This window comes from Diceros bicornis, chromosome 22 (assembly GCF_020826845.1).
Source record: "Diceros bicornis minor isolate mBicDic1 chromosome 22, mDicBic1.mat.cur, whole genome shotgun sequence".
NCBI lineage: Eukaryota > Metazoa > Chordata > Mammalia > Perissodactyla > Rhinocerotidae > Diceros > Diceros bicornis.
In genome coordinates this window covers 38,235,106-38,257,415 of record NC_080761.1, presented here as the reverse complement: position 1 = coordinate 38,257,415, position 22,310 = coordinate 38,235,106, and the positions used below count along the sequence as shown (strand labels likewise).

The window sequence follows — 22,310 nt, the reverse complement described above, 5'->3', positions numbered from 1 at the left end:
CCCAAATTAAGATATAAAATTAGTTGTTGCTTAGTAAATCTAGCCCAACCCTTCTTCAGTATCTCAAAGTTATCTTTATGTGTTTCAGATTCTTTTGAATGTCCTCCGAATGTAACTTTCTCAAATTCTAATATTTGTGTTTTCTTTCCTTCTCCTGTTATTACAAAACTTTGTACTTGGACAGTTTTGCTCTGTAAAGCATTTCAGATGCAGCTTGTGTGAAATGCATTATGCAAAATAAAGTTTATTGTATTGTATTCCCAGCCAAACAACATGTAATCTACAGTAATAAAAAATATATCTCATTTTGGGCTCAAAGCATTAATCCAGTTACTGAAAAGAAAATACAAGTGGAGCAAACAAGAGATGAAGACCTTGAGACAGACTCATTGGACTGAATTTCCCCCTCCCCCCCCTTGATGGAAGAATGTTCCAGATTCTAAATTGAGGACTTCATTAATGGCATTATTACTGTGTTATGACTGTTAAAAAAAAAAATTTCCTGTAAGGTACACACCACATACTAAGGTCGGCCATCATTCCTGTTAAGTTTTTTACCAAGCTTAAAATGAAGCTTTGTGTTTGAAAGTTATAAGCTCAGATGAAGATGGTGGTTGTACATTATTTCATTTAGAAAATATAAAACTTCATTTTGTTTTGAAGCTAGGTGTTAAACTGAAATAGCTATTCTACCCCAGAGAATGGGGCAGTTGTGCCCTTCCCTTGACATTCCTTTGTTGTTTAATTCTTTAGAATCTTAATAATTGTTTTTTTTAATCCTGAGAGATTAAACAGTAGACTTGTTAAGAAAACAAAAATGAAACTGTAACCAAAATTTTAAAATAAAGTTTTTTTTAAAAAAAAAACCTGATTTTTAGATATTTTTTGTTCTTGTCTATTTTAATTGGTTTATGATAGGGCCTGAACTCCAAGCCAAGGTACTAGAAATGATTAAGGATTCATTTTTAAATGGTTATTTTTGAGACTTAACAGTAAAATGGTACCTTTTCACTTGTGAAATATGTAAATGTTAGTGAATGTCATTTAAGTCTGATATATTGGCAAAGAAACCATTAGTATTTAACCTTGAAACTAACTTCAGACCTCTCAATTATCTACCATTTGGAGATGTGGGAACAATTAAATCAGTCTATTTTGAACTGCTACTTTTTAAAATAATTGTGATGTAGAATTCATGAAACATAGGCATTATTTTCCCACTATGGCCTGTTTGTCTATTGACCCTGAGATTGGTCTTGTAACAACACTGTTGCTGGAAAAAAATTTCACCATGACAGCTGTTAAAATTATTTTGTGATGCTACTGTAAAATGAGATTGTTAGAGTGTTTATTTTAGCATGTTAATTTTTACATGTTTTGAGTTTCACTTACAGTAATTAATACTAATACTGTGGCATTGCAGAGTTCTAAGAATTACAGTCAATTCCTTGTGATCTAGGCTACTGACTTACTATTTTAAAGAAAAAAATTTTAACTTTTACATAAGGGATTGTGGGGATTTGGTAATCAGTGGGAGTTCCAATGTTTTGAAATATTTGTGTTAACATTTGATAGGCAGAATAAAGACGAAGGAAAGAAGCCAGAAGTTAAGAAAGTGGAGAAGAAGCGAGGTTAGTTATTTCACTTTCTAAGATGTATAAAATTATATTAAACATAGAAAGTTACAGAAGTTAGACACTTAATTTTTCATGTATAAGTTTTGAAATCAATCATTTTATGATCTTAAATCCTACACATACTTTTCAAACCCTAATGGATTCTGTAAGCATTGCACTGTATTTTAAGTATAATCAGGTGACCCTGCTGAGGCATCACGCTTATTGTTTTAATGCTCATTATCTGATGAAGTCAAATTTTTGTAACTGCCGAAAGCTAGATGTTGTCTCATTTTTGACAGATGGTTTCAGATAAAGATTTTCTATTTTTGGTTAAACTTATAAGGTGAAGCAGGTTTGTTTAAGGATGCAGACTGCTTATTTTAGAAACACAGGCAGCTAGATATTTTTTTGCTTACATGATGAATGTTGCTTTCCTAAGCCAAATACTAAAAATGCCAAATAACTTCTCAGTGATGTAGGCAGATTACTAAGAACATTTTTTAAAATTCACCAAATCTTTCCATTGTATTTTGCTTAGATTGTACAGAAATACTGGTTTTGGAAAAACTATTTACTGTGTTTCACATTTTAATTTATAGAAACATCAATGGATTCTCGACTTCAGAGGATACATGCTGAAATAAAAAATTCACTCAAAATTGATAATCTTGTAAGTGTTTAATACCTCATTTAAAAATACAGTGCTTTTATAGCTTCATATTTATTTTCTCACAGATTTTATAAGTATATGTAAATTTAAGATAAAAGGGACTATTACTGGTTATTTTGTACTGCCTTGTTTGAAATTTTAAAAGTAATCTTTAGAAATAGATTATATAGGTTGAGGTTAACAGTTACGAAATTGCTGTTTTGTCATGAAGGATGTGAACAGATGTATTGAGGCCTTGGATGAACTCGCTTCACTTCAGGTCACAATGCAGCAAGCTCAGAAACACACAGAGATGATTACAACACTGAAAAAAGTAAGTAATTCCTCACAGTCACCACTTCATTAAAAAGGAACATGAAAAAATCAATTAGGAAAACAGTTATGAGTATGTATTTTGTTTTCTCAGATACGGCGATTCAAAGTTAGTCAGATTATCATGGAAAAGTCTACAATGTTGTATAACAAGTTTAAGAACATGTTTTTGGTTGGCGAAGGAGATTCTGTGATCACACAAGTGCTGAATAAATCTCTTGCTGAACAAAGACAGCATGAGGAAGCAAATAAAACCAAAGATCAAGGGAAGAAAGGGCCAAACAAAAAACTAGAAAAGGAGCAAACAGGTAAGTGGGAATAAACTTTTGCTGGGACTGGTTTTAAAAAATGGTTTTGATGTGCAATCTCGTTAATACCTTATCTACACTAAATGACATAAAAATCGCGTAAAACACTTAGGAGAACGTAGTCAAGTGCTCAACCGTAGCTTCTGTTTTCTCATCGAGTTTAAATCATTAAGTTTTCATCAAGTTTAAATTAGTAGTAGTTAAATACTAGTAGTAGTAGTAGTAGTTATCCTCTTTTCATTTAAATTAGGAAACATTTCTAATCTACAAAAAAGTAGAGAGAAATGAACTTCCCATTTCCCCAGTCACCCAGCTTCAGCAATTATCTATTGATACGTGATCATTGCTCTTTTATACCCCCGTCAGGTTTCTCTGTGACACCCCTGAAGATTATTTTCAAGCAAGTTCTAGATAGGCCATTTCAACCATAAATATTTTAGGATATATCTCTGACAGACTCTTAAAACAGAATCATAGTACCATTATCAGTTCCCTGAGTTCCTTGTTATTAAATGTCTTAGCAGCAGCCAACATTCAAAAGGAGTTGGAATTTTTACTCATTTATTAGGGAATCTCCTTAGAGATTTATTAATGAAATAAGATTTACAGGGAAGCCCTCATTGTTTACTTAGTAATAGGGCACAAAATCATGTTAATTAGGGGATACTGCTTTTGACACTTTTTGTTCTAAAATACCAAAAATGATAAATACAAAGTTTTACTGTGATTCACATTGTTTTTTCTAAGAACTAGAATAAATCATCATGCTTTATAGAGTTGTGCCACCCATAGTCTTCCTGATAACAGTAACATGGAATAATCAGATTAATAATCTACTTCATGGACCCACAGAAAAATGTAGTAACCCTGCTGCTGCTTGTGCCTCAGCTATCCAAAGGATTCCAGTGTAATTTCAAATAAAATACACTAAGTATTAGGAACTTCAGGGCCATGTTTTATTTTTGATTTTGGATCTTGAGAGAACATCTTAGTTTTAGATCTAACAGTTTTTCCACTTTCCAAAGGTTCAAAGACTCTAAATGGAGGATCTGATGCTCAAGACAGTAATCAACCACAGCATAATGGAGATAGCAATGAAGAAAGCAAGGACAACCATGAGGCCAGCAGTAAGAAAAAGTGAGGACATGTTTTAATGGGTAGTAATGTGTTTTTGTTTAATTTTTAAATCATATTGCTGTTCCAAGGTTACTGGTAAAAGGGATTGTATTTTGATCAGGAACTGAGTGAATTCAGGAAGCAGGGTAAAAAGCAAAAACATAAATCTTATAACTAATTTGCCACTGTATTCAAGGGAACAGAGCTAGGTAGGAATCCAGTTTTAAAAAAACAACTGTTCTTCCTTGGCCTCCTTTCACTGATATACCTTTAATAATGACTTACATTCATACTTTCTTGAATTTGTGACAAAAATTAGATCTAGAATCGCAGCCTATTTTGTATTAATAATACACATGCTCTAAATTAACTAGATATGGAACCATAGATCCAAGTCTTGGTTTGTTCTGCTGTTTAAGGACTTGGAGTCAAGCATCCTTCTAATTCTGAAATTCTAGAAAATCTTGCCTGTGTGTATATCATCTCCTCTTTTTATTAAAGTTTGTAATATGTTGGTATCACAGATAAAACATTTTCATGTAAAAGAGAATTCATTTTAAAGCTGGAAATGATGCAAAGGGCCTGGGCCATGATGCTTCCCTGAGTTATTTTACTTGATCTGCATATTACTTTGGGAAGAAGACACAACATGGTAAAATAAAATTTTGAACAAGTCAGGATTTTTTTTTTTTTAATCTTTTTATGGTTTAAAAAACAATGTATTTAATGTCTTTTTTTATCCTGAGGGAAAAAAGCCCCTAATCCCAGTTGTCACACCTTTCTTTCCCCCTTTTCTTTAGGCCATCCAGTGAGGAGAGAGAGACTGAAATATCTCTGAAGGATTCTACACTAGATAACTAGGTTGACATACCTGGAATATAAAGAACATTTGAGAAGTTTGTAATGGTTTTCATTTGAAATATTTAGACTGCTGAGAGTTTTAAATTTTTATAAGCATAGGTTTTGATGTTTCAAACTTGTTTTTGAGGGAGAAAATCCCTTTATCTTTGTTTAAAAGTAATTAAACATTATTGCTAATTGTACTTGTGCAGTATTAACAGCTACATTACACAGTAAATGTGAGGGAAAATCCATTTAGGAAATGTTAAACTGCTTTTCCAGACATTGGTTGTAGCATATTTTCAATTAGTGTGTGTATGTTAATGTGTAATTGATAATAGAAAAAAGTTACATTTTTAACACTGCTACTTGTATAAAAACCTTTCCTCTTTTTCCCAAATACCTTGGGTTTTGTGCATAGTTTTTACAAATCTTGGATTTATCAGACTGTCTTTTCACTGTTTGTGGGTTTTGTAGAAGTTATGCATTTTTATGGTAGATAAAATGTTACTTCTATACAAGTACTCACTCCTTTTATCAAAAGTTAATTTTAATCTCGCAGTCTACATTGTGCTACATTATCCTGCTGCTTTGTAACAATGTGTGTGGTCTGTATGCCTTTTTGTATGACAACTAGATTATCCAACTGACAGTTCTACAAAGTACAAAACAAATGTTAACTTTTGAAGGTAATTTAGTTTTGTGGCTGGGAATTCAAGTCACATGACTTACCTGCAGAGAGCAGAATGGGTGTATATAGGAATGAATCTGGCTTTAGGGTTCAGCCGTCTAAGACCCTTTACAGGCACGGGTAGCTGAAAGTGAAAACTAAATGATAAAAGTTTATTTTTTGAGAAATGTCTCAAGTTGCTGAATTTTTTAAGTCACCCATTAAGGAGGTCACTAAGTATTTTTTTAATTGGGAAAAAAAACATCCATGATGCTTATGCAGTAAATAAAAGTAACTACTATAGAAGGAAACATAAGGAATTTTTATTTCTATATCATACATGTGACAGGATTGCAAAAAGCGGAAACATTAGTTGTTCCGAGGCAGTAGACTAAGAAAAGGAGTGCTTTGATAGTCTGTATTCACGTATATGGACTAAGTCATGGTGAACCAAGGTTAACACAAAATTTAAGAGTAACTTAACAGATAGCATTTCTAAGATATTTTGAATATTAGGTCAGTTGGTGGTTTTCAGTACCTAAAAGACACACTTCATGTTTTGATACTATGAATATGGGGAAAAGGCTTAATACCAGTGTTTGCATGTGACATGCATTGTATGTTTTGACCTCTCGGATAACTGTTTTCATCTGCAGGTGAAAAGTTTTAATTATTTCAGTAATTGGTGTTTTGCTTTTGAGAGGTCTTACAATGGAACTAGGACCCACTGTTTTGAGGGAACTCTCGATATTACATTATATCTGTTTGGTCCTTAATGCAATTAAAAATTGGACAGCTTTATTCTAGTTAAGCCATAGGTGTCAACATGTAAACTTGTTTTGATTAAAGAATTTTTCTATCAAACTCTACTAGTAAATTACTTCTTTGCTATTTACAAAAGTGTGTTAAAATTCTGGATTTACTTTCCAGGGAGTAATTTCTTGGTTAACTTGGTCATAGAGGTTGTGTTGTTTGGGGAGACAGGGTAACTACAACATAAGCTCAAAATGATAAAAATAAAGGAAATGTTATTTTTTGTTCACCCTTTCTTTTTTTCTGTGACCCAACAGATCTATATAGTTTTACCAAGAAACCACAGGATATTCGACTTCTGGAGACACACAGCAGCATTCTGATCATGGTTTGCTTGTGTGGGCTGACCTTGCTCTAACCAGTTGATTTATGTAGTGTTAAAACACAGTTGCGTTCTCTTTTAACCCTCATTTTAAGAAATGTTTCTCTATGTCATTAAGTTCATTCACAGATGACCACTTTCAGGAGCACTGGCTCAATTTAAATTGTGTATTTGGTCAAAACTCCACAGCTGAACAAGTCACTAAGAGATAATTTATGAGATAGCTAGCAAAAAAAACACACAACTTTATTTTGTATGTATAAACACCACCTATTTCGTGCTGCTTTTTAACCCATTGGATAACATTTAAAAGAGTAAGTTATGCATGACCCAGCAGAATCGATTGTTGAAGGTTTTCTCAGCTGCCCTGGAGAAATTTCAGATGTACTATCTGAATTGGAGAACCTGAATGCGATTTTGTACGTGTAAACAGCTTGGAAAACCTTACAATTGTTGTTATATCCTGTGGTTTAGTAGGATGATAGATTTTACTCAGTTTTTGCTGGCACACTGATTGTGGCATACCCACACACACTTACCCGGCTGAAGATGTCAGGTCAAGATGAGGTCTGCCATCTAGTCCTATACAAAAGCAAAGGCTTTGTGAGGGCTTCACCAACAACCTATTTTGTTCCATCGGCTAGAGAAACTATGATCTATTGGAAACAGCAAACCCATTACACCTTAAGAAATGAAGAAGCTACTTTATGGGCAGAAATGTTTTTATATTTGTGCTGTGTAATTCTCTAACCTTAGAGATGATAAAGACTGCAGTTTGATTGGGAGAAAGGTCAAATTATCCTTTGAGGATACTGAAGCCTGAAAAGGATGTTTAAGGAAATGGGTATTGCTTTTCTAAGTAGTGATTTTGTGCATGACCATCCACTATTTAATCAAAATCTAATTCATTTCTAACTACAGAGGATGTTGGTAAGTTCACATTTTCATATTTGCTTTTCTTCATAGATAAACTGATACTTGTACTTTAACAGTCATGTTGTGTTTAATATTGAATTTCGCAGGTATAAAATCCCTCATTCAAGACATCTTTTATGCCTATTTCAAATTGAGGAGATTCTTTTGACTTGTACTTGGTGGGAGACCTGTATAACTGATACACTGGCAAATTCTGGGAGTAACCTGCTTAGGTTTTCCTTTCTAGATTTCACCAGGAAATGACACAGAAAGATATCTGAGCCTTTGTAACTTCAGTGAAAAAGTTAATGAACAGCAGGATAATATTCTCAATAAAGGATACAACAAGAATTTCAATAGCAGTAATGTTTTAACTGACAGTCTTTCTTTTGTCTACTAAAATGAACTGATTGGCACCACACATGGATTAATGCTTCCATTATGTCAGTTCACTTTCCGGGATTTGTCATTCTGAGGATATGAAATGACAAAAATGATAGTACACAGACCCTTGCATACTAACGCAAGACCTATAAGGAATGCAGTTTAAAAATAAAGGAAGCAAAAATTCATTTCTACCTGTGGAACTTTTAGGAATTGGGTAAATCTATGGTTTTCCAGGAGAATTTTCAGTCTGTTCAATTTAGCGTCACTGGAAATAAGAAAGTAAAAATTTAGGCAGTAACATAAGCCAGTGTATTGACAGAGTCAGTGAATGAGAACACCACTAGACATACCAGAAACAGGTGCTTGTCCTCTACACACCAGTTGGCTGAACTGGATATGTGGCATTTGAGTCCATAAAACATTTCACTGTCAACGTTTCAAACACATAGGTTTATAGGCTTAATCCGTTTTTGATTTATATGGTAAATGTCTGTTCTTAGACATCCAGGAAATGTGGAATTCAGTCCAATTTAAAGACAACCTAGAAGAGAGAATGTGAAATTTAAATATGACACATTTAAAATGAACTATTTTACAGCATTTCTAAAAGTCTTAGAATTAAATCTTCCACCAAAAAAGTTTTCCGGAAAACATTTCATATAGATAGCTATAGTTTTCTCTGATGAGCTTGGCTTTGGAATTTATCAAGGTGGCCCCTTGGCCCAGAATGACAGAAGAGAATTAACTAGGATTATCATAGTAAGAGGGCCAGAAGAATGGAAGAGCTGAGCCAGAAAAACTTGTGTGTTTTCTTTTTACAAACAGAATACTGGGTATTGCTGCCCAAGAATAAGTGTCCAGAGCTAGCAATCCATAGGATCTTGACTTCCTATGTCTCAGTGGTCATATTACATAAAATCTGTAATTTTTTTTTTAAATCATAAAAATGTTAACGTACATTTTAAACTCATAGCATTTGTGATTCACAAGAAGTTCTTGTCAAGAAGCTTCAATTTAAATGGTACTTCTGTGAAGATATGAGTATCTACTCAAGATCTTTTTATATTCATTATTTCTGAAGTGAGTTTCATTAAAATGTTTAGTGGGCCTAGTTTCTACCAAAACAAAACCTAACATTACAAAAGAGCCCACTGTGACATTAAATTACATAATAGCAATTCTTAATATTGTATTTATTAAATAATCTTTTATTCTTAACTTCTCCCTTATTTTCATTACAGATATTTGAAGCATCTTTACCTTGGAAGCCTCATGGTCTAAGGTGTAGGTCTCACATTCTTCAAAGAATTTTCAAAACACTTCCACCACTTGATGTATCATTAATTGAATTGGCTAATGATAGATGAGTTGAAAAGCACTCTGCATATAGACTGTATAGGCAAGCCAAAGACTGGGAGAAACTCAGACTACATGCATCTGACAAAGGATCTGTATTCAAACCATATAAAGCACTGCTACAACTCAGTAAGATAAACAACTCACTCAAAACTGGGCAGAAAGCACTAAATAAAAACTATACTTTGGCATAAATACTAAAATAACTATATTTGTAAACATTTAAATACAATCAAGTTACTTTATAAGTCTCTGATTTTAACTTTAGGTGGTTGGGGGGCACGGGGCAGGTAACTTGAGCTGATTGTTTTGGGTGGATCCTGTTCCTTAGTGGCGTTCTTGGAAATAAAATCACCATGCAAGAGTACAGTTATTTTACAAGGGTACACTGTTATTAATTAAAGGTTCCAGGATCAACGTAAGGATAAGCGAGGAATTCTCCCAGTTTGTTGCCTTCTGAATCATAGTGAAGCATTCGGAAGCAAACATCACAAAAGAAACACGGGTCCTCTGGTGCAAAACTGTCATTGTTCGTCACCCATCTGTAGTTTTAAAAAAAAAAGGTACAGCATTACAATCAACTTTCTCATGCTTTAACACACTGTATAGTAACATGTAAGCACAACATTCCCAAAGGCCTTTATATAATTTTGTATACATATATAGATACAGACATATCACTACCAATACTCCCCAAGGCAGAAAGACAATTAACAGAAACACTGCAGAATGCTGTTTCTCTGAAAGACCTCTTAAAGGTAAGTAGAGAATAATATAAATCCATATTTGAAAGCATCATACACTTGCCACGGCATACCTATCTTCCAAGTAACTTAATATGAAGATAATCATTTTTTTCTAATAGGGCATCCTGAAAAACCAAAATAAATTAGAGGCTACAGACCTGATAAACTTTTGCTTAATTTATCTTTCTAACTGGTAAATTATTACTGGTTAATTTGAAAACTCCAGCTGTTTTAACTGGAATTCAGGATAAAATGTTAGAGTGTATACAAATGGGAATATGGGTAATATTACTCAACTGAGATTTTGGTTTGTTTGGCCTGAGACGTTAGCTCACAGTAAGAGGAAAATGCTGTTTTTCAGTCTACCTTAACTCTGCATCTCATGGAATGTTTTAACATTCCCTGATTTCCATTTTGATCTTATAAATAATTTATCCTGTTTTCCTATTAATCATTTAGAAAAGCATACTGTGGTGGGGAACCCAAAACAAATTGATGACACTAAATTCTTCCCTTTTCCTGTTAATGGTTTCTTATTACTCTGATCCTCAGTTAAAAACCAATCTAAACAAGCAGAATCATATAAAGCGAGAATTTTATAAAACCATATTTTGACCTCATTATATATGAGATGTGTTAGTTTTTCACTGAAGAGAAGCTGATTTTGTAAACTGTAGACAAGAGCCAGAAAGAATGGCCCCCTGATGACACTGAGCATTGTATCAACCAAACTACAGTCTGAACTACCACTGGACTTCCACTGTACACGGTAATTCATTTCCTTATTGTTTAAAATGTGGTTGTAACTACTAAACTGATTTGCAGCACTTCCCTGCTAGATAAAACCCTTTTGTATTATTTATACCCCAAAGTGTAAGTCCTCAGATTGAAAACAGAAAAGAACTGAAATACCAAAAATGAAAAAAAGTACTTGACTATTAAAAACCAATACTTCTCAAAGAAAAAATAGCTATCACTTACCTGGCTGTGTACATTTTACAAACAAAACATTTTCTGGTCCACAGCCAATGCTTTTTGATAAGAAGGGGATAAAGTGTCCTATCCAAGCAGTCATCACGATGCACAAGCCTTTTGTACATGAGAAAATAAGATATTAAAGTGCATTTTTTGTGATCTGTAAAGAATTAAATATATCTGTACCTCAACATTAAGAACACAGTAGGTATATTTTCAAGTTTTTGCTTAGAAAGATTTAGGAACAGACTGACTTGTTACACCGGGTTTGACCAAACTGTGTTCCACAAAACACGTTGTCCAAAAGAGCATTTTGGATTAAACAATGTTTTCTTTCCTGTGAAACTTCTCAAATCCCTTTATGATAATGTGCACTGTGCCTCTCTAAGAGAGATACTGTATGCAGCTTTTCTTGAAGGTATTCCATCAAAGAATCCTTGCTTTGCTCAATACTTACTTAGTACCTTTTTTATAGAACTTAGTTTGAGCAACTATTTCATTTAACTATTTTATCTAGCTATTTTACATAGATTAACTGGTTACCTGTTACAATATGGCTCTTGTTGTTTACTGTCCCCTTTATTAGAATCCAAATCCGGCACCTGGTAGAATGTGAATTGGTAGGACTTTAGTTTTCAGTGTCAGAACTAAGAAATTGTAAGTGGAAGTCAATCTCCACTATGCCACTAGTCGGCTGAGTGGGCTTGGGTAAATCCCTTAACCATGCACCGATTCTTTTCTGAAAAATGAAGGGACTGATAAGAATATTCTAAAGGTCCCTGACGTTCTAATGTTCGATTTTTTTTTTTTAGTAAGAAAGGGTAGCAATTTATCGACTTCATCAGAAAATGATTAATAAACTTAACAGTTTACCAACTATTAAACTATAGAATGGCACTGAATGATTAAATTCACCTGTAAGATAAAAATAACTTGTAGTCTAAATTAGGTTAAAAAAATTCCTTAGGAAAATCCCACATTGCAAATGCTTAATAAGTGTAAATTGTGTCTCCACCTTGAGTTTAAGTAAGGAATGACACTGGATGGACAGCAATATGCCTACACTGTGAGAAAGGGAAGCAAACTAAGATCACCAGGGAAAAGTGGGTTGTCTTCCTTTTCCTGCGTCTTCGGAGGCACGGTCCCCTCACTGAGTGAAAGAGCAGGCGGAACAGCTTACAGAACATTTACAGAGCACACTGTCAAAGGAGGAAAGGTCCATCATCTAAGTCGTGCAGATCTGTGAGGCGCAGGAGCTCTCCTGGCTCCCGCTGCAGCAGTTCTTCCCTAGGGGCAACTGTGTTCCATTCCTAACCGTTTCTTCTCAGTTTAGCTCCTCCGCATCCCTCTATAGAACTACGTGTAACTCTGGTTAAACAGAATTTAATGTTTAAATTCTGATGAGTTAATACTACTTCCACCTAAGCTACACAGTTGACTACAGGTTCCTCTTATGATGTAACACTTTGTTTTCCAGCTAATTCTCATGTTTACATTTGCCTAGGTTTCAGTGTACCTGTCACTGATTCAGTTCCCTACTCTCTGACAGCGGTAAACGTACTGTCCACCTGGGTTACGCACCAACAGGTCTAGCAGTTCTAGACGTCCTTCCTGAGCCCCCCATCCTGCTCCAGTCTCTCGACTAAGCTGTTCTTTAGGTCTGCTACTCAGCCATCATTCTGAAACTTCCTTTTCCCATCATTCTGAGAGTTCCTTTTATATCTTATCTATTCTGCTTTGCATTCCGTGTTTTTCTTTTTTAAGGTTTAGCCTTCGTGTGAAGTACTTCCTCTGGTAGCATCCTGAGAATGCGTGCACAGGAGGTAAATTTTTGGAGACTGGTCACTGAGACCCAAAAAAAGTAAAAAGCAGGGACTTCCTAAAAGCATCAGTTCCTATTATCGGTATAATAAAAGCATGGGTGTATCATTGCTCCACAAAAAGGCTTAAAAATGGCCTCTAAGAAGGAATCAAACCAGGGACAGAGCAGAGCTTATTCCTATGTATTAGTTCTTCATAAATTGAGATTTCCTAAGTAAGGAAATGAATAGCCCTATTCATGAGGAAGAGACATACCAGCTATACAAAATTTATGACTAATCCCCAAATCTCATTTTAGACTGAGTTCTTCCCACTTTAAATCTTTATCAAAGTATTAAGACTTCACATTTGTCAAATATTAGAATTACTCTTCTCTTCCCCCAGTTCCTTTTTATCTCCTTCAAATTTTGGCAAAAAGACAAACCTAGAAATACAATTTCAAATTTGTAAAGCAAAGGGCCTATATGGATAGACAAAGTGGGTGACTACTACCTGAACGACAGCTGTCTAATATACAAATGGAGAAACTTTTAAAAGTATCTAGGGCCGGCCCCGTGGCTTAGCGGTTAAGTGCGTGCGCTCCGCTGCTGGCAGCCCGGGTTTGGATTCTGGGCGCGCACCAACACACCGCTTCTCGGGCCATGCTGAGGCCGCGTCCCACATACAGCAACTAGAAGGATGTGCAGCTATGACGTACAACTATCTACTGGGGCTTTGGGGGAAATAAATAAATAAAAATAAATAAATAAATAAAAGTATCTAAAACCTCCTAACAAACAGTAAAGTACTTATTATAGATTTTCCAAAAAATGAACAACAGAGGATGCAAATAGATGCAGAGCTGGTCATTGTATGGAAACCGAACTTCTTATTTTGCTGCTCCCAAGCCAAGCTGCAGCGATGATTACTTTTATTCCTCTTATTTAAAAAAAAAAAAAAAAAAAGAAAAACTACCTGTGCTTTTTATATACCATGAAATAAAAGGAGAAAAGAACAAATAAAATGTTCTCAGTGCTGCCACTTACCTTATGTCGGTAATGACAAGAATGTGTTCACAGTCTCCCTGGTGACAGTACAAGTAAGGAAAACCCAGTTTAATATACAAGTCATTGAAGGTGAAATCTTCCATGTTAGCAGTCTGAAACTTTCCATAGCCTCTATCATGGGACTCTGACCACTCAATGATAGTTCTGAGGGGGGAAAAAGGCAAAGATGTATCATTGCTCCACAGAAACCTAAAAGTGACAGAAAATGGTGTGTGACTGCAGTATTTCACAAAACGTGGCTTGCTCAATTTACTGGACAGTTGCCATCCCGACATGAAAATCAAAGTGGCTGACACAGGTTGGAATTAGGAACTTTGAATTTTTCTTCACTCATTACAGCAGCAGTTCTCAAAGTGTGGTTCCTGAGACCCCCACAGGGGTTCATGAGGTCAAAATTATCCTTCCAGTAATCCTAAAATGTCATTTGCCCTTTTCAACTCTTCTCTCATAAATGCCCAGTTTGCTGGAGGCTATGTGGTGTGTGTTATCACTTCACATTGAGTGGAAAATGTAGAACAATGCCCCTCTTCTCATTATTTTATTTTGTTTTGGAAAAGTTATTTTTCACAAAATGTTATTAATGTTAACATGTAATGGGATTATTTACATTAGTTAATATTTAAAATATTTCTTAGTTCAATTTCGAATGTGGTAAATATTGAGTTATAACCCACATAACCAAAAGCTCTTTGGAGTCAATTATTTACAGTCTAAAGGAGCACTGAGACCAACAAGTTTGAGAACTGCTACATTAGAACACAGATACAAATGGCTGTGATGAAAGAATTTATATAAACACTCAGAAAACATATGCATATATACTCTAGTTGCTAGGACACTGATAACAAAAGTATAGTCGAATTAACATATTAGATACAGATTTTTCATGTTAGGTACTTAACTATATACATATGTGTATATATATACACTCACCTAGGGCAAACAATAGTATACACTGGACAAGCAGAAAAACTAGTGAAAGATTAATTTACTGCTGTCAACTAAATATGAAGAACAGAGATTAATCAAGTATGTAAGTGGGATTTAATTTTTTTTAGCTGTATCTAAGGTTCAAGACAAGATTTACTGTAATTTCTAAAATAGCAGATAATACATTTAAAAAATAATTCTAGAGAGCTGGCAAAGGTCTTGAAATGGTCTATGTATATCTTTGGTAGGAAAATTTTCTTTTTGGAGTAAAAATTTATTAACTTTTTGATATATTTGATTACTAATTTCTGATTACTTTTTGATTAATTTTGATTACTAGTACCTAGGATGAAGTAACTTTGAAAATATTTTAAAAATTGAGAGAGAATTTTTGACCCCGAAACAATCTAACAAAATAATTCCTTGGCAAAGAGCCTTAACAGACCAATAATAGGATTTGTGGAGACAACATTATTTTGAGAACTACAAACAGGAAAGACTTTGAGAAGATTTTTGGAAACTATACCTGCTCAAATCTCTGCACTCAGGGTATCTTTTATCATTGTAAAATGTTCCTTCAAAATAAAAGAAGGCTGATTTGTATAGGTCCTACAAGAAAATAGATGGTATTGAGAAAGTTCACTATTAACAATTATGAAATTGCTCTAAGTATTAATTCAAAATTTGTATGTCATAAAACCATACTAATATGTTTTACAGTAACTTTATGGAACTCACAGAATAGACTCAGCTTATTAATTTGTTTAATATTTAATGGGAACCTCCTATGTGACAAGTATTATGTTAGTTACCAGGGATAAAGGTGTAAAGACATGATCCTTGCTGCTATTTTCAATTTTAGCATATTGCTGTTTTAATCACTAAGTTTGATTTACATAATCTCCTGAGATTCATGAAAGGAATCCAATTAGAAATGAAATAAACTTCAGTATTATTTTATCATCTGCATACACAGCAGTGACAACTATTTTGGATACTAGAACAAAAAACTAAACCAAGTCACATCTTTGATATTTCCCCAGTGATAACAGCAATGATCACGTAGTGATGTTTTCCTGTCTTTTAAAAAATATTTTCAGTGTGCTTTTATAAAAATTCTCTTTATATTTTCAGTAACTCCTAGGCAGGTAGAATGTGACTTTCTATTCTTACTCAAGCAGTCTCACCCAAAGTACCATAGCAGTTGCACAACTGGTCTGAACCCTCGGGTTTCTTAACTTTCCGTCTACCAGACTGTCCATCAGAGGGCTATCTCTTAATCCTGACTGCATAACAGAATCACAGAAACATCACAGATCAAGTTTCACCTCAGATCCATTAAGTGAGAATCTCTGAGGATGCGGCCCCCTGGCACCAGTGTATTTCCAAGCTCCCCAGAGAGTCACATGTACCACCAGCGTTGAGAACCACTCTGTTAGACTCGTCTTTCACCATATGCTTAGAATTATATGCCTGGGTGAGGGTCAGAAGACCTGTGTTCTGTTCCTCAACCTACACTTACTCCTCAGACCTCAGTTTCCTCACCTGTAAAATGAGAATAATATCTGCCATGGTATCTCATAGGATTGTGGTGAGAATCAAAAGCAGTGTGTGAACTATAAAAAAATGTGTTTCAGGTATTAAAATAATTTTACCCTCAAATAGCCTAATTTCTCTCCTACTTTGAAGCTTCTGTTTTTCTTAATTTCCTTCATTCCCCCATTTACAGATCATCTGCTGTTGGCGTGAGACACTCTCACGAGAGCAGCTGTGCTGTTTCCCCCTGGACTGCTCGCTAAATCTCCTGATCCTGTTTCCTCATGTAAAATAGGAGTCAAGCTGTTACTTTCTTCCCAGGTGATTGTAGAGATGAAAGGATATAATGTACGATAATGCCATGTCCGGCTAACATAACACAAAATCTGCCACATAACATACTTCTAACCCCCCAAGGAGGTAAGTTAGGGTCCAAAATAAAGGTTCTGAAAGAATAACTGTTGCCTTATTTTGGAAACAAACAGAAAGTTTACTGTATAAAGTTCTGTTCATTACAAAATGCTTCTATAGAACTTCATCTTAAGTGATTTAGGCAACTTAATGCCTTTGGCAGAGGGGAACTCTAAAAGAACAAAAATGTTTTCAATCTAAATCCTAAATCATCCATTAATAACCTGTTCTTATCTCAGTATACAAATGGGTAGAACAGAAGATGTGAGTATTCTCAATACCAATTAATTTTTCAAAGGTAACCAGAGATCCTCACTACCTAGTTGCCCTATTTTGTCAGCAAGTTCCAAGGTTGGGAGGGGTGGGGGGGAACACCATCCAACATGGAAAAACCAGTGTAAGAAGTTACTTCTGTTATTAATCTAATGTAACCTAAGAGTCCACTATTACTGTCTCCATTTTGTAAACAAAGTAACTATTGATAACTAATATGATCATTTGAACAAAGTCGTTATTTGTTTATAATTTTAGGCCTCAATTAGTCATTTATTCTCTTGCTAACATTCAAATCAGCTATATCAGAACTTCAGAAACATCCTAGAAGTTGCTGTGAGGAAAATGGTAATAGAAGAAAGTGCTGGAGAAGCTCGAGTAAAGAAATTTTTACAGCTTAAATTTATGTTACCATTCTTCCTATATCAAGTAACAGAATAATATGTGTGTAAAGTATTTTCATAGAGTTTCTCTAAGACCCTGAAGAGATTATTGACAAAACAAGATTAATCTGAGCAATGTAAAAAAGATCAATAGATAAGACATTAAAACATGAGGGACCATTTAAAAAAAAAAAAAGAAGAAACTACTAGCACTGATTTTATACATATATTTTCAAATGCACTCCATTCTTGAACTACTGTAGTAGTTCTAAAAGAGATTTCTAAAAGAGAAAGCTTCTAAAAGAGATTTAAATATACTGGCCCAACTCTTCTAGTCCTCTCACATACCAAATTAAAGTATTTTATTCCAAAGTCTTGTTTATTGGCTGGAATAAAGATTCTTATTTCCGGATCCGGCCCGGTGGCTTAACGGTTAAGTGCGCACTCCGCTACTGGCAGCCCGGGTTTGGATCCCGGGCGCGCACCGACGCACCACTTCTCCGGCCATGCTGAGGCCGCGTCCCACATACAGCAACTAGAAGGATGTGCAACTATGACATACAACTGTCTACTGGGGCTTTGGGGAAAAAAAGGAGGAGGATTGGCAATAGATGTTAGCTCAGGGCCAGTCTTCCTCAGCAAAAAGAGGAGGACTGGCATGGATGTTAGCTCAGGGCTGATCTTCCTCACAAAAAAAAAAAAAAGATTCTTATGTCCTCAGTGCAAGAGCTGCAACTTACTAATTTGTTCCATGGTTACCAGTGGAATACACGCCAAATAGCAACTTGTCAAAAAAAAGCATTCTAACTTAAGGACTTATTTTCAAATTTAACTGGATGTGACAATGGCATCAGGTGAAGAGATGAAATAATTCTGGCAAAATGCTGAGAATTCTTGAAGATGGGTAATGGGTACATAAGGGCCCGTTACACTATTCTCTTTCTTGTGTGTATGTTTAACATATTCCAAGGCAAAACTTAAAAAAAAAAAAAAAAAAAAAACCATACTATACAAATGCCAATTAATGAAATAAAAATCTTTCCACAGGCCAAACAACTGTTAGCATCAGCAAAATTTCACTCATTTATATGGGTTCACCTTCCTAAAACAGCTAGAGAACAAGGAAGCAAACAAAACAAGTGTCTGAACAGGCAAAGATTCCACAAAGTCCATGTACTAGAAGGTCGCCACTGATCACAGCACAACTCAAGTTTCCACCCAGTGCCGGTTCCCCCAGTAAACAAGGGTGGGGAAAGACATCTCAAGCCAGGCATAATGCCACCATGGCAAAGAACGAATGTGGGAGGTGAGCTGACAAGCTTCCGGATCCAGCCTCCACCACTGCTCTTACTGAACATGGGCAACTCATGACAATGCTCCAAGCCATCTTCTTCTCACCTGTAAAATGGTGATAATTCTTTCCAAAGACATTACATCTAGCAATGGTAAGTGCTCAATAATCAGAGGATATTATTTTAATAGATGGAAGAGGCAGAAACAATATAGCAGCAGATGTGTATATATTTTAAAACAGGACTGTGAGTCATCTAGCCCCCTGCTTAGGAAGCTGCTGAAGGCATCAGCACTGATGTACCAACACAATAAACTAACCCAGCTAGTGAAAACACTCTAGGGTTTCTGGAGCTAAGACTGGTTCCCAGATGTGACTCAAACCGCTATGAGCAAGTGATGACATGGTTGGAATGAGGAGGATGAATTCAGATTGTTCTTATTAAATTGATCTTATAAAGTTTATAGTTACACTTTTTTTTTTACAGCGTTGAGAAACTTTGCAGAAGATTGCTGCTTCTTTAAAAGAAAGATAAATCTCTTATTTTCCGGTCTGCATACACCCTTGAAATTCCACGTGTTTCTCTTTAATATTTATCTCCAAGAGCAATGAGATGGCAAACCAGAAGAACCCAAATATCTTCAAACAATTTCAACATAACTCAAAAACTATTTCAGTGATGTCTGTGTGAGTCACAATGCTGGCTTCCATGACAGTCACCAAATAGACTGGATAGGCAGCCTTGTGGGGCAGACAGACATAGCAAATAGTAACAGCATATTATGAAATGGTGCCCGAGTCTCAAAGAGAAGACAGTCAGGGAAAATTTTATGTAATGAGTGAGTTTTGAGCTGGATCTGGAAATATGAACTCACCAGATGGAAGGAGGGAAAGGGCTTCCTATCATGTTCAAACTCAGAGGCATAAAAAAGTATGGCATGCTTGAGGAAGATAAATTCATCGTGGCAGAAGCGTAAGGTGTAAAAGTAGGGGGTGAATAGTATGGAAAGTTAACTTGGGATTCATCATTACAAAAGGTCTTATATGTCAGCCTAAGGAGTCTGGACTACAGGCAAGGGAGACCTACTGAGATTTTTTTTATCTTTTTTTTTTTTACCTTTTTTTTTTTGCGAGGAAGACCAGCCCTGAGCTAACATCCATGCCAATCCTCCTCTTTTTGCTGAGGAAGACTGGCCCTGAGCTAACATCTGTGCCGATCTTCCTCCACTTTATGTGGGACACCGCCACAGCATGGCCTGACGAGCAGTGCATTGGTGCGTGCCTGGGATCCGAACCCGGCCGCCAGCAGCAGAGCGCATGCACTTAACCACTACGCCACAGGGCCGGCCCCCCTACTGAGATTTTTAGATAGGAGAATGACAGGATTGATTTCCCTTTAAAGACTTTATTTTTTTATTTTTTTGAGGAAGATTGGCCCTGTGCTAACATCTGTTGCCAATCTTCCTCTTTTTCTTTTTTTTCCTCCTCAAAGCCCCAGTACATAGTTGTGTATCATAGTTGCAGAGTTGTAGCTCTTCTATGCGGGACACCGCCTCAACATGGCTTCATGAGCGGTGAGTAGGTCTGCACCCAGGATCCGAACCGGCGAACGCTGGGCCGCCAAAGGGGAACACTGGGTGCACCACTGGGCCAGCACCAGAAGACTTTATTTTTTCAAAGCAGTTTTAGGTTTACAACGAAATTGACAGGGAGGTACAGAGATTTCCCTGCCCCCACACATGCACAGCCTCCCCCACTATCAATATCACTCACCAGAATGGTACATTTGTTACCAACGATGAACCTACATTGACACCTCATAATCACCCAAAGTCCACAGTTTACCTTAGGGTTCACTCTTGGTGTTCAATTTGTTTTTTAAAGACATCCTGAGTGGCATGTGTAGGACAGTCTAAAGGTAGGAAGACCAGTTAGGAAGCCTCTACAATAGTTCCAGGAGAAGATGTTGAGAAGCTGAACTAAAGCATTTGGCAATGGAAAAAACAGAATCTGGAGCTATTAAGGCTGAATCAACAGGAATGAAAAGGGAGAGTGTCATCTGAAAAAAAAGGGAGATGGTAAAATGATGAGTTTAATTTTAATTTAAACATTGAGCTTGAGGTATCTGTGGTTCATTCATTTATTCAACTGAGACCTCCTCTGTGCCACACATCGGCATAGGAATAAAAATACATCAATAGGGCCGGCCCCGTGGCTTAGCGGTTAAGTGTGTGCGCTCCGCTGCTGGCGGCCCGGGTTCGGATCCCGGGCGCGCAGCGACGCACCGCTTCTCCGGCCATGCTGAGGCCGCGTCCCACATACAGCAACTAGAAGGATGTGCAGCTATGACATACAACTATCTACTGGGGCTTTGGGGGGAAAATAAATAAATAAATAAAATCTTCAAAAAAAATACATCAATGAACCAAACAAAGTCCCTACACTCATAGGGGTTACATTCAAGTTAAGGAAGACAGACAAATATGTAATATGACGCCAGGTAGTGACGAGTGCTACTAAGGAAAATACAGCCTGACTGGGGAAGAGAATAGTAATCTGGATGCTGCAGGGAAAGACCTCTCTGTTGAGGTGACATTTGAGAGCAGGAAGAAATGAAGGAGTGAGCCATCTGAATATCTGGGTGAAGAACATTCTAGGGTGAGGGAACACAAGACACAAAGGCTCTGAGTAGGAGCCTGCTTAGTATATATGAGAAAAAGCAAGAATGGCAGTGTGCTTTGAAGGCAACAACTGAGGGAGAGGGTGTTAGGATATGAAGTTGGGAGGAAGAAAGGACCAGACAATGCACCATTTGTAGACCACAATAAGGACTCTGTATTTTACTCTAGATGTAAGAGGAAGCCTCTGCAGATGTGATTGATACCTGAAAAGTATCATTCTGGCTGGTATAAAGGATAAAGGGAAGGGTGGAGGCGGGCAGGGAGACCTGTCAGTAGGCTACTGCAGCAGTCCAGACACGATAATGGTGGTCTAACCAGCCTGGTACCTGTGAAGGATCAGACACATGGGCAGATCCTAAATATATTTTGAAAGTAGAGCCAGAGCACTTACTGATGCCTTCAACGTGGGATGGAAAGGAGGCAAGAATGACTCCAAGGTTTTTAGCTTAAGTAAGCAGGTGCAGAACAGGCATACTTACTGAGATGGGAACACTGGGGAAGGTATAGATTTGAGGAGGAAGAAAGATCTAGGGTTTGCTTTTGAACATAGTAAGTTTGAGATGGCTATTACACGTCCAATAAAAACTGTCATGGAGGCTGTTGGACATATAAGTCTGGAGTTCAGAGAAGATGTTAAGATTGGAGACATAAATCTGGGAGTCCTAGTATTTATAGCTGTGAATCTGGACAAGACCCCTTAGGGAGTATATATAGACGACAGGTCTGAGGATTGATTCATAGGGCTTAATAACATTTATCAATCAGGAAGATGAGAAGCATCTAACAAAGGAATTAAGTCAGGAAGAAAATCAGGTGGGTATAATGTTCTAAACGCCACGTAAAGAAAAGGAAGGAGGAATATTCAATTGTCTCACATGCTGATGAGAGG

The 22,310-nt window shown here is 36.3% G+C and overlaps 2 protein-coding genes across 7 annotated transcripts in view; one reads left to right on the top strand and one right to left on the bottom strand.

The window, feature by feature from the left end:
• Nucleotides 1-6,577, top strand: part of PSIP1 (PC4 and SRSF1 interacting protein 1) — a 39,949-nt gene extending 33,372 nt beyond the window's left edge. For 2 of the 3 annotated variants that reach the window (XM_058565829.1, XM_058565828.1), the window contains 6 exons: nt 1,576-1,631; nt 2,219-2,289; nt 2,501-2,602; nt 2,696-2,909; nt 3,935-4,046; nt 4,826-6,577. In XM_058565829.1, the coding sequence (XP_058421812.1) occupies nt 1,576-1,631; nt 2,219-2,289; nt 2,501-2,602; nt 2,696-2,909; nt 3,935-4,046; nt 4,826-4,886 (616 nt within the window). In that variant the 3' untranslated portion in view covers nt 4,887-6,577. Of the gene's footprint in view, nt 1-264; nt 867-1,575; nt 1,632-2,218; nt 2,290-2,500; nt 2,603-2,695; nt 2,910-3,934; nt 4,047-4,825 lie in introns of those variants that run through there. The other variant, XM_058565830.1, reaches the window with a different exon arrangement.
• Nucleotides 6,578-6,676: 99 nt separating this feature from the next.
• SNAPC3 (small nuclear RNA activating complex polypeptide 3) overlaps nt 6,677-22,310 on the bottom strand; it is a 39,474-nt gene continuing 23,840 nt past the window's right edge. Inside the window, exons 6-11 of one of the 4 annotated variants that reach the window (XR_009223459.1) lie at nt 15,373-15,455; nt 13,896-14,060; nt 11,056-11,163; nt 9,233-9,870; nt 8,165-8,513; nt 6,677-7,252 (exon numbers count right to left, since the gene is read on the bottom strand). Coding sequence is in view for 1 of the 4 variants with exons in the window: in XM_058565831.1 (XP_058421814.1) it covers nt 9,723-9,870; nt 11,056-11,163; nt 13,896-14,060; nt 15,373-15,455 (504 nt within the window). In the remaining 3 variants the exon portion in view is untranslated. Of the gene's footprint in view, nt 8,514-8,540; nt 9,871-11,055; nt 11,164-13,895; nt 14,061-15,372; nt 15,456-22,310 lie in introns of those variants that run through there. The other 3 variants (XR_009223460.1, XR_009223458.1, XM_058565831.1) reach the window with 3 other exon arrangements.